This window comes from Coregonus lavaretus (assembly GCF_964263955.1).
Source record: "Coregonus lavaretus genome assembly, chromosome: 8".
In the NCBI taxonomy this organism is placed as follows: Eukaryota; Metazoa; Chordata; class Actinopteri; order Salmoniformes; family Salmonidae; genus Coregonus; species Coregonus lavaretus.
Window position 1 is genome coordinate 40,137,056 of NC_139995.1, and position 12,639 is coordinate 40,149,694.

The 12,639-nt window shown below is 43.1% G+C and overlaps 1 protein-coding gene across 1 annotated transcript in view; it reads right to left on the reverse strand.

The window, feature by feature from the left end:
* LOC311134171 (SLIT-ROBO Rho GTPase-activating protein 3-like) overlaps positions 1–12,639 on the reverse strand; it is a 97,293-nt gene that overhangs the window by 66,773 nt on the left and 17,881 nt on the right. Inside the window, exon 2 of the mRNA XM_084167782.1 lies at positions 5,220–5,415. Coding sequence (XP_084023908.1) covers positions 5,220–5,415 — 196 coding nt within the window. The remainder of the gene's footprint in view (positions 1–5,219; positions 5,416–12,639) is intronic.

Below are 12,639 nucleotides of genomic sequence, written 5' to 3' on the forward strand. Positions count from 1 at the left end.
ACAACAAGCTGGCACTTAACAAACGGTACGAGGCCATAAACAAGCAGGAAACCATGCACCCGGAGGCTGCTTTCCTTATTGCCTGTGATTTTAATTCCACGTCATTAAGACATGTAATGCCCAACTTCCATCAACACGTCTCCTTCGCCACTAGGGGCGATAAAGTCCTAGACCACTGTTACTCAACCCACAAGCAAGCATACACAAGGCCCTCCCTCGTCACCCCTTCGGCAAATCAAATCATGACTCTTACTCCTGCTTCCTGTCTACAAGCAGAAGCTCAAACAGGAAGTACCCATGACACGCTCCGTTGAGAAATGGTCCTCCGAATCAGAGGCTATGCTACAAGACTGCTTTGCTAGCGCTGACTGGAATATGTTCCGGGACTCTGCGGATAGCATTGACGAGCTGACCACCTCCGCCACCGGCTTCATTAGGAAATGCATCGCCGATGTTGTCCCCACAGTGAAGGTTTGCTGCTTCCCCATTCAGAAGCCCTGGATTAACACAGAGGTTGGCGCTAAACTAAAGGACAGGGCTACAGCACACAGGGCTATCACAGCCAACCCTGAGACTATGGCTGAGGACACACCCAAGTACAAGAAGTCCCGCTACGACCTCCGCAGAGCCATCAAACAAGCAAAAGGACAATATAGGAACAAGGTGGAATCCTATTACACATGCTCCGACGCCCATCGCATGGGGCTACAAAGGAAGACCCAGCCGTGATCTGCCCAACAATGCCTCTCTACCAGGCGAATTCAATGCATTTTATGCACGCTTCGACAAAAACAACAGCTCAGCATTCAACAGCTCAGCGTTCAACACCATAGTCCCCTCCAAACTCGGGACCCTGGGACTGAACACCTCCCTTTGCAACTGGATCCTGGACTTCCTGACGGGTGACCCCAGATGGTGAGGGTAGGCAACATCACCTCCGCCACGCTGACCCTCAACACGGGGGCCCCACAGGGGTGTGTGCTTAGTCCCGTCCTATACTCCCTGTTCACCCACGACTGCGTGGCCACGCATGACCAGGGTGGGAAATTTACTTTTTGGTCGCAGTGGCTGGTGGATCCCCAATTCTTACCAAGCCATCACATTTTTTACCAGCCACATTTTTTCCCCTATGCTGTACCCCACCTTGCTATTACCGCTGTAACGTTGAGATTATTTATTCCAGAGCTGACACACACACACACATACACTTACATATAGGATTTTTTTTTAAATTACTGCTCCCAAATGCTCTGTCACCACCAGTCAATTTGGGGGTAAGGGGTCTGCAGTGGAGCGGGTCGAGCGCTTCAGTTTCCTTGGTGTCCAAATATATCACTAAGGACTTCAAATGGTCCAGACACACGTAAACAGTCATGAAAAGATTTAGCATTGGCCCTCAAATCCTCGAAAAGTTATACAGCTGCACTGTTGAGAGCATCTTAACTGGCTGCATCACTGCTTGGTAGGGCAACTGCATGGCGCTACAGAGGGTGGTGCGGGCATCCCAGTACATGACTGGGGCCGAGCTCCCTGCCATCCAGGACCTCTTTATCAGGCGGTGTCAGAGGAAAGCCCAGAAAATTGTTAAAGACTCATGCCACCCAAGCCATAGACTGTATTCTCTGCTTCCGCAAAGCAAGCGGTACCAGAGCAACAAGTCTGACACCAACAGGCTCCTTAACAGCTTCTATCCCCAAGCTATAAGATTGTTAAATAGCTCACAAAATGTCTACATGTACAATCTGTGTTTACCCTTCTATTAGATTTGTATTCTTGCACTGACTCTGCACACTCATACACTCACTCTATGCACACACATTCATACTGACTCTATACACACACACATGAACACACACATACAATCATCATATACGCTGCTTCTACTTTGTTTATCATATATCCTGATGCCTAGTCACCTTACCCCTATACAGTGGGGAGATCAAGTATTTGATACACTGCCGATTTTGCAGGTTTTCCTACTTACAAAGCATGTAGAGGTCTGTAATTTTTATCATAGGTACACTTCAACTGTGAGAGACGGAATCTAAAACAAAAATCCAGAAAATCACATTGTATGATTTTTAAGTAATTAATTTGCATTTTATTGCATGACATAAGTATTTGATCACCTACAACCAGTCACACTCCAAACTCCACTATGGCCAAGACCAAAGAGCTGTCAAAGGACACCAGAAACAAAATTGTAGACCTGCACCAGGCTGGGAAGACTGAATCTGCAATAGGTAAGCAGCTTGGTTTGAAGAAATCAACTGTGGGAGCAATTATTAGGAAATGGAAGACATACAAGACCACTGATAATCTCCCTCGATCTGGGGCTCCACGCAAGATCTCACCCCGTGGGGTCAAAATGATCACAAGAACGGTGAGCAAAAATCCCAGAACCACACGGGGGGACCTAGTGAATGACCTGCAGAGAGCTGGGACCAAAGTAACAAAGCCTACCATCAGTAACACACTACGCCGCCAGGGACTCAAATCCTGCAGTGCCAGACGTGTCCCCCTGCTTAAGCCAGTACATGTCCAGGCCCGTCTGAAGTTTGCTAGAGTGCATTTGGATGATCCAGAAGAGGATTGGGAGAATGTCATATGGTCAGATGAAACCAAAATATAACTTTTTGGTAAAAACTGAGTTGCATCCAAAGAACACCATACCTACTGTGAAGCATGGGGGTGGAAGGGACCAGGACGACTGATCCGTGTAAAGGAACGAATTAATGGGGCCATGTATCGTGAGATTTTGAGTGAAAACCTCCTTCCATCAGCAAGGGCATTGAAGATGAAACGTGGCTGGGTCTTTCAGCATGACAATGATCCCAAACACACCGCCCGGGCAATGAAGGAGTGGCTTCGTAAGAAGCATTTCAAGGTCCTGGAGTGGCCTAGCCTAGCCAGTCTCCAGATCTCAACCCCATAGAAAATCTTTGCAGGGAGTTGAAAGTCCGTGTTGCCCAGTGACAGCCCCAAAACATCACTGCTCTAGAGGAGATCTGCATGGAGGAATGGGCCAAAATACCAGCAACAGTGTGTGAAAACCTTGTGAAGACTTACATAAAACGTTTGACCTGTGTCATTGCCAACAAAGGGTATATAACAAAGTATTGAGAAACTTTTGTTATTGACCAAATACTTATTTTCCACCATAATTTGCTAATAAATTCATAAAAAATCCTACAATGTGATTTTCTGGATTTTTTGTCATAGTTGTCATAGTTGACGTGTACCTATGATGAAAATTACAGGCCTCTCTCATCTTTTTAAGTGGGAGAACTTGTACAATTGGTGGCTGACTAAATAATTTTTTTCCCCACTGTACAGTGTTGTAACAATGTGCAAATAGTTAAAGTACAAATGGGAAAATAAATAAACATAAATATGGGTTGTATTTACAATGGTGTTTGTTCTTCACTGGTTGCCCTTTTCTTGTGGCAACAGGTCACAAATCTTGCAGCTGTGATGGCACACTGTGGTTTTTCACCCAGTATATAAGGGAGTTTATAAAAATTGGGTTTGTTTTCTAATTCTTTGTGGATCGCTGTAATCTGAGGGAAATATGTGTCTCTAATATGGTCATACATTTAGCAGGAGGTTAGGAAGTGCAGCTCAGTTTCCACCTCATTTTGTGGGCAGTGTGCACATAGCCTGTCTTCTCTTGAGAGCCAGGTCTGCCTACGGCGGCCTTTCTCAATAGCAAGGCTATGCTCACTGAGTCTGTACATAGTCAAAGCTTTCCTTAAATTTGGGTCAGTCACAGTGGTCAGGTATTCTGCCACTGTGTACTCTCTGTTTAGGGCCAAATAGCATTCTAGTTTGCTCTGTTTTTTTGTTTGTTCTTTCCAATGTGTCAAGTAATTCTCTTTTTGTTTTCTCATGATTTGGTTGGGTCTAATTGTGTTGTTGTTGTTGTTGTTGTCCTGGGGTTCTGTGGGGTCTGTTTGTGTTTGTGAACAGAGCCCCAGGACCAGCTTGCTTAGGGGACTCTTCTCCAAGTTCATCTCTCTGTAGGTGATGGCTTTGTTATGGAAGGTTTGGGAATCGCTTCCTTTTAAGTGGTTATAGAATTTAACGGCTCTTTTCTGGATTTTGATAATTAGCGGGTATTGGCCTAATTCTGCTCTGCATGCATTATTTGGTGTTTTACGTTGTACACGGAGGATGTTTTTGCAGAATTCTGCATGCAGAGTGTCAATTTGGTGTTTGTCCCATTTTGTGAATTCTTGGTTGGTGAGCGGACCCCAGACCTCACAACCATAAAGGGCAATGGGTTCTATAACTGATTCAAGTATTTTTAGCCAGATCCTAATTGGTATGTCAAATTTTATGTTCCTTTTGATGGCATAGAAGGCCCTTCTTGCCTTGTCTCTCAGATCGTTCACAGCTTTGTGGAAGTTACCTGTGGCGCTGATGTTTAGGCCGAGGTATGTATCGTTTTTTGTGTGCTCTAGGGCAACAGTGTCTAGATGGAATTTGTATTTGTGGTCCTGGCAATGTGTGTGTTTTTTTCCAATTTTAACCGCAAACTTGTTGTTTGTGTACATAGATTTTATAATGTCGTATGTTTTTCCCCAACCCCACTTTCCATCAATTTGTATAGCAGACCCTCATGCCAAATTGAGTCAAAAGCTTTTTTGAAATCAAGAAAGCATGAGAAGACTTTGCCTTTGTTTTGGTTTGTTTGTTTGTCAATTAGGGTGTGCAGGGTGAATACGTGGTCTGTCGTACGGTAACTAGTCTGCTCTCTCTCTCTCTCTCTCTCTCTCTCTCTCTCTCTCTCTCTCTCTCTCTCTCTCTCTCTCTCTCTCTCTCTCTCTCTCTCTCTCTCTCTCTCTCTCTCTCTCTCTCTCTCTCTCTCTCTCTCTCTCTCTCTCTCTCTCTCTCTCTCTCTCTCTCTCTCTCTCTCTCTCTCTCTCTCTCTCTCTCTCTCTCTCTCTCTCTCTCTCTCTCTCTCTCTCTCTCTCTCTCTCTCTCTCTCTCTCTCTCTCTCTCTCTCTCTCTCTCTCTCTCTCTCTCTCTCTCTTCTCATACAAGAGGGTTACCAGACAGTACACACACCTTTCTTTCTATCAGTATAAAATATATCATTGCTCTTCATCATACTGTCCTAATATACATCAATAACAGGGTTACCAGACAGAGAGTAGCCTACAAACACACACACACACACACACACACACACACACACACCCACACACGGTACCCACTTAAAGTGCTGGTGTTCCCTGGAGGAACGTATCTTGGCGGAGAAGCGCTCGGCCAGTTTGTCCAGGCCTCTAGAGTACTCCAGCTGCAGCTCGGCCTTGCGGCGGAAGAAGTCCTGCAGGTCTTGCAGCAGCTGTAGCCGGGATTCCGACTGCTGCTCAAGACAACGGAACTGCTCCACCAATTGGTTACGGATCTCTGCCAATTAGAAAGGAGGAAAGGACATATTGAAAGAAGGCCAGTGTGGAAAGGTAAACATGTCTTGTGGTCGTAAGGGCAGGCATGCAGGAGGTAAATGATAAGGTGCAAAAATATAACTTTTTTATTCTCCAAAATAATGATAGGGGAGACCAGGGCTAAAAGTAACACAGGGTCAGGAGTAACAGCTAAATAACTCAAATTAGAAACCACATGTTAATGCTTGGTTAGTGTCTCTACATATCTGAGAAGTTGTAGGAGTACCTATCAATTATTTGTTGTTTTATTGGGGGGATTTTAATTTTAATTTTAGGCCTGAAGTGAATACTCTTGCAGCCTCTCTTTTTTTATTATTGACCTGTGGAACATTCCCCATTTACTGTATCTAATCATATATTACATTTAAGTCATTTAGCAGACGCTCTTATCCAGAGCGACTTACAGTTAGTGAGTGCATACATTATTTTTTAATTTTTCATACTGGCCCCCCGTGGGAAACGAACCCACAACCCTGGCGTTGCAAACGCCATGCTCTACCAACTGAGCTACATCCCTGCCGGCCATTCCCTCCCCTACACGACACTGGGCCAATTGTGCGCCGCCCCATGGGTCTCCCGGTCGCGGCTACGACAGAGCCTGGATTCGAACCATGATCTCTAGTGGCACAGCTAGCACTTCGATGCAGTGCCTTAGACCACTGCGCCACTCGGGAGGTCCTTTTTATCAGTAAGAAGAGGTATTTTGATTGGTATAGTTGATGACAATAATTATTGTTGTATTTTCTCACAAGACTCAGATTAGACTCAAATGAGTAATTATGGGTCAGTTGTAACTAATGTTACAATTTACCCATTACCTAATGTTTATGGTATTTTATTTAGACACATGCACATAATGATGTAAAATGTCACTTTACATAAAGTTTCCCAGTACAACTAAGATAATACTTTAGAAAAATGTAAAGAAAAAATTAAATCCATACTTTGAATGCTAATATCAAATAAGGGCGATTGATTCCATGCCAGCGTAGCCCCAAATTATTTTTGGTATCTCAGATTGTTCTGGTAATTCTCACATAGAAACTTCATTGGGAGGAAGGATGTTACACATACTTTTTATATTTGTATCACAAACTATATATTTTTTTAAGAACCACGTATGGTGAGTGTTCTATGCTTCCTGCTGGGGTGTCAGGGCCTATACTGTTTTGTGCTGGGCTCGCCATGCCTGGGGGCACAGAATATTCTCCTTCTGGTCCATTGTGGATTGATGCTACAGTTTATTAAATAGCATAGGCTACAGTAACGAGTAACAGCAACTGTAAAATGTAATCCAGTATTTGCTAAATAGCCTATGTTTGGAGTGTTGGCAGTCAACATTGTTGTAATTGGCTTCAACGAGCCTAACCAACATGTCTTTACGCATCGCATTTCTCCTGATATAAAAAACAATAGGCTCCCGTAAATTGTACTGTATGTGTGAGTCACGTTCTCAATAAGCGAAATATAGCTCAGGCATACTGCATTATAGGACTGAATAATTTAAATACGTTTGGAGGAGAGTGTCTTTGGTAACTGGATGAGAGGCGCTCTTTGGAAATGGGGATGGATACTTGATCAAGTGAAATGAAGTATGCAAGTAGGTATATGTGTGTATGTTTTAGGATGTGCAATATATTTTCAATTGAAGGCTCTCTGACAAATAGATCATTAAACACTTTTTATGGATAGGCTACTTTTCAAGGCCAGGATAAAAACACACGACGCATTGCTGTTGAACCAGCCTTTGTTATAGGCCTAGGATAAGGGTTAATAATAATAATAATAATAATATGCCATTTAGAAGACGCTTTTATCCAAAGCGACTTACAGTCATGCGTGCATACATTTTTACATATGGGTGGTCCCAGGGATCAAACCCACTACCCTGGCGTTACAAGCGCCATGCTCTACCAATTGAGCTACATAGGACTTGGTTTCTAATCACATGAAATGGAAAACAAGCAATCTGTTTTTTAAAACAACAACATTTCAAAATAGGATGGGGTCAGCAGCATGATATCATAAATCACTTCTCTCGTTCCATGGCACTGTGTGCACACATAGGCCTACGTTTCTTTACGCATAAAATTCACATGTCTATACAAAATACATAGGCTCCTGTCAATTGTATCACTGCCTATGTGCGAGGCAGACTTTTTAACAAAATCTGTCGTTGATATGGCATTATAGGAGGACTGAATAGTTTGGAGGAGCATGTCTTTAATAATTATTATTTATTGTGTGTCCCTTTCGGGAAATTTGTCTTGCATCTCAACAAACAACAGCACAGCATCACCAATAGGTGCATAAATACAGCACATGTGGATACAGGTCGTAATTCAGTTCGTAAATTCTGATAGCTGATTGTACCAGGCTTGGAAACAGAAATTGAGAACATGAACAAAGGATGTGTAGAATATGGTTGTTATTCTTTCATTGACCTAATATTTATTTAATCTCCTCATGAAATACAGTTGGTGTTGTCCCTTTTTGTATATCTGTTGTGTGTTTGCAGTCCAGGAGTTTTGAGTTCATTTATATTCTTTGTTAATCGGACAAGAAATGCTCTTTGAAAATGGGGATGGATAGCCTACTTGAACAAGCGAAATGAAGTATGCAGGTACTGTATGTGAATAATGAAAAAGCATTAGGGCAATATCCTCCAAAATATTTCTAAGCACTCTCACTACACCATTTTAACCCCTTTCTTCATAGGCTACTTGGCTAATGGCCAGGATAAAAAGACGCATCTATGCGATGCTGCTAACCAGCCTGGATTAAGGGGAGGGTAGGCTAGGCTTGGTTTTTAATCAAATGAAACTAAATGGGGGGAAACCAATCTCTTTTTTTGTTTCTAAATACGAGATTCACCGCACAAAAGGCACATCTCTCCTTCTATGGGCACAGTGCGTCATGGCAGGCTAGGCTGCGCTTCCGCTCTCTCAGAATCCATCCATTATCAACTGCGTTACCGTTAAGACCTGCTTTTTGTGGGTCTTAAAACTTCCCATTAGTAAGCATTTCCCTTTTTAAATCAAATCAATTTTATTTTTCACATGCGCCGAATACAACAGGTTGTAGACCTTACAGTGAAATGCTTACTTACAAACCCTTAACCAACAATGCAGTTTTAAGAAAAATAAGTGTTAAGTAAAAAATAGATAAGTAAAAAATTTAAATAATTAAAGAGCAGCAGGAAAATAACAGTAGCGAGGCTATATACAGGGGGTCAGGTACAGAGTCAATGTACGGGGGCACAGGTTAGTCGAGGTAATTCAGGTAATATGTACATGTAGGTAGAGTTAAAGTGACTATGCATAGATAATAAACAGAGAGTAGCAGCAGTCCGGGTAGCCATTTGATTAGCTGTTCAGGAGTCCTATGGCTTGGGGGTAGAAGCTGTTATGAAGCCTTTTTGACCTAGACTTGGCGCTCCGGTACCGCTTACCGTGCGGTAGCAGAGAGAACAGTCTATGACTAGGGTGGCTGGAGTCTTTGACAATTTTTAGGTCCTTCCTCTGACAACGCCTGGTATAGAGGTCCTAGATGGCAGGAAGCTTGGCCCCAGTGATGTACTGGCCGTACGTACTACCCTCTGTAGTGCCTTGCGGTCGAAAGGCGAGCAGTTGCCATACCAGGCAGTGATGCAACCAGTCAGGATGCTCTCGATGGTGCAGCTGTAGAACCTTTTGAGGATCTGAGGACCCATGCCAAATTTTTTCAGTCTCCTGAGGGTGAATAGGCTTTGTCATGCCCTCTTCACGACTGTCTTGGTGTGTTTGGACCATGATAGTTTGTTGGTGATGTGGACACCAAGGAACTTGAAGCTCTCAACCTGCTCCACTACAGCCCCGTCGATGAGAATGGGGGCGTGCTCGGCCCTCCTTTTCCTATAGTCCACAATCATCTCCTTTGTCTTGATCACTTTGAGGGAGAGGTTCTTATCCTGGCACCACATGGCCAGGTCTCTGACCTCCTCCCTATAGGCTGTCTCATCGTTGTCGGTGATCAGGCCTACCACTGTTGTGTCGTCGGCAAACTTAATGATGGTGTTGGAGTCATTCCTGGCCATGCCGTCATGGGTGAACAGGGAGTACAGGAGGGGACTGAGCACGCAACCCTGAGGGGCCCCCGTGTTGAGGATCAGCGTGGCAGATGTGTTGTTACCTACCCTTACCACCTGTGGGCGGCCGTCAGGAAGTTCAGGATCCAGTTGCAGAGGGAGGTGTTTAGTCCCAGGGTCCTTAGCTTAGTGATGAGGACCTTAGCTTTTGCGCTTGTTTTTAAGGACACACCTCAAATATTGCCACTCCTCCCACCTCAGTGCAAGCGAGCTGATGTTAAACAGGTAAATCGATGAACCATTGGAAAATTCAAGTGCGCCAGATTTTACATGACAAGATTGCAAACTAATGTGCGTTTGACACTTGCACCTCCTTTGCACCAGCCGAAAATAGAAATCAGGGTTTTTCCTGGATCAAAATGGGGCTTAGGAGGTGGGGCGTGGCCATGGGTGTGGCCAATGGTGCAGTCGCTAACCGAAAGTTTTTGAGGCCCTCCTGTTGGCCGCAGTGAAACATTTTGGCTGTTTTAAAGCAAATGCCCTGCAATTCTACACATTTTGCCATGTGGCTGAGAGAAGAATTTGCAGTTTTAAAGCAAATTTCCTGCAATTATACAAATCTTGCCATGGCTTATGCTATCTGAGTGACTCAAACATTATAGCAAAATCAATGCGGGCCCCATGCCATGGCAAAGATACTCCTGAATGCATCATTTTGGGGATTTTAGATTCTCCCTGACAGTCTAGCTTTTATTTTGGTGATAGTTAGTTCTCAAAGATGATCTTATTTAGAAATATATAGGTCCATTATCTTTTCTACATCCTTTATACCTGGTTTTAGTCATTTAGGTTTACACTGAAAACGTTTTTCCAAAACCACTTTTTATTTTATTTGCTTTTAAGAAAACATATTTTTTTTACTGTTTAGACATAGGTGGCCCAAAATAACACTGTTTTATGCAGAAAAATTGTGATGTTAGACTGCAAGGGTTTTTACATTCTGTGTTATTTTAGATAACATTATGCCATAATATGTCATTAACTCATATTTCCACTCATAGAGGTATTTTGATTATAATTGCAGAATGACGACCAAAAACTCTTTGTGAGTTTCCAAACCTCATCAATAGAAACTGCAGACCGCATATTTTAATTCAAAGAATGTGTACTTTTTTAGGATGACAAAGTCTTCTTTGTGGTCCTTCGTAGCACAATGTGTAGATCTCAGAGGCCTGACCTACATTCTATTCTCCATCCTGTCTGCCTAAATCAGCAGACATGCATCTCACGTGTAGGCTTCTACTGCAGCTATGAGCAGTTAAACACACACTCAAACAGACACACACATATGCATGCGGACAGACAGACAGACAGACAGACAGACAGACAGACAGACAGACAGACAGACAGACAGACAGACAGACAGACAGACAGACAGACCGCAAAAAGTGTGTGCCCTTCCTCTCTCGGCCGCCTTGTTAGAAATATATCCACATGGCCTCCATGGCTGCCTGGATACGGGACCCTGGAGTCATCTCCACTGGCCTGGCCAGAGTTCCTCTTCTGTGTTCCAGTGTGTTCTGTTCCCTCCCAGCAGCCCTTCTATTTATTAGCATAATGGGCTGGGACCAGGGGAGAACGACTGCCCCCTCTCACTGAAGCCATGGAAGTTTAAGGCCGATCATGGTACTGCAGGCATTGTAGGCATTGTTAGCAGAAAACAGGATCCCCCATTATAGTGAATGGAAAAATCTTCCTGCCCAATCTTTGTGTAAAAAAAACACAAATAGAAGACAATCATTATACCAATAATAGGTTCTAATACACCAGATGTAATTGAAGACAATCATGGTACCAATAATTGGTTCTAGTACACCAGATGTATGTCCTTGAACCAAAGGAGTTAAAAGTATAATTTAGTTGCTAATGGCAGCCTGCTGTAACCCGGTCGGCCTTCAACTTGAGGTACTCAATGAGACACTTCCTAGAGTAGATCAAACTACGCATGTAATGTCTCCATGAGACGCCATCTTAACCAACTTAATTTGGCTTCAATGCGCTATTGAGTCTTCACATAGGAATGAATGGTGTCACGTGATTGATGGCTTTGTCCATTCATATATACAGTCATATGTTGGGACAAGGGCAACTTTCTGTGACTGTGTCTCAAATGTGACCCTTTTCCCTATGTAGTGCACTATTTTTGACCAGGGCTCTGGTCAAAAGTACTGCATTACATAGGGAATAGGGTGCCATTTGGACAACTGCCAGAGTCTCTCAATAGACAATTAATAGCCTGTATCTGCTGCTGAAAGCAGCAGTAATCAAGTGTCAGTGGAAAGAAATGACAGTCCTGCTGCCAGCCAGCCTCGTAACCCTACTGTGTAAAAATAGAGTATCAAACAACATGCTTTTTTTCTTATTATGTAGCCGTAATACCTTCCCTACCTATCAACTATTTATCTGTTTTGGGGGTAATTTATAATAAATGACCATCTAAGTGGAAAATCAAATCATGTAAGGTAATCTACGTATGCATCCCAAATGGCACCCTATTCCCTACATAGTGCACTACTTTTGACCAGAGTCCTATGGACCATGGTCAAAAATAGTGCACTATATAGGAAATAGGGTGCCATTTGGGATGCAATCTATGTGAGGATCAAATGACTGGTTGGTATTATAATGTGATCAGTGTGATAAAGATAATAGCCTTCCTAGAGCCCTAGCTCTAGTTATTTATAGACCAGTAAAGACTATGGAGGGATGGTACACTTGATGGGCACTATTCTCTGGATGCTGCAGGCCTCTACAGAGTTACAGTACAGCCCTAAAAACACATACACAATCAATGCACAGGTGAGAACCGTGAAACACACACATGAACCACAGTATATGCACTAACTGTAAGTCGCTCTGGATAAGAGTGTCTGCTAAATGTTATTAAAATGTAAATTGTAAATGTATAACATACCAAAATAGCTGCATTCTTGTAGGAAAGGTGAATAAATACCTGTAATTTGGGAGCACTGACTTTACTTCAAGCCTGCAGGAATAACGTACAGTATGTATATATGTAATGTAGGGCACTAGGTTTCTATCTGGTTTAGTCAAGTCAGG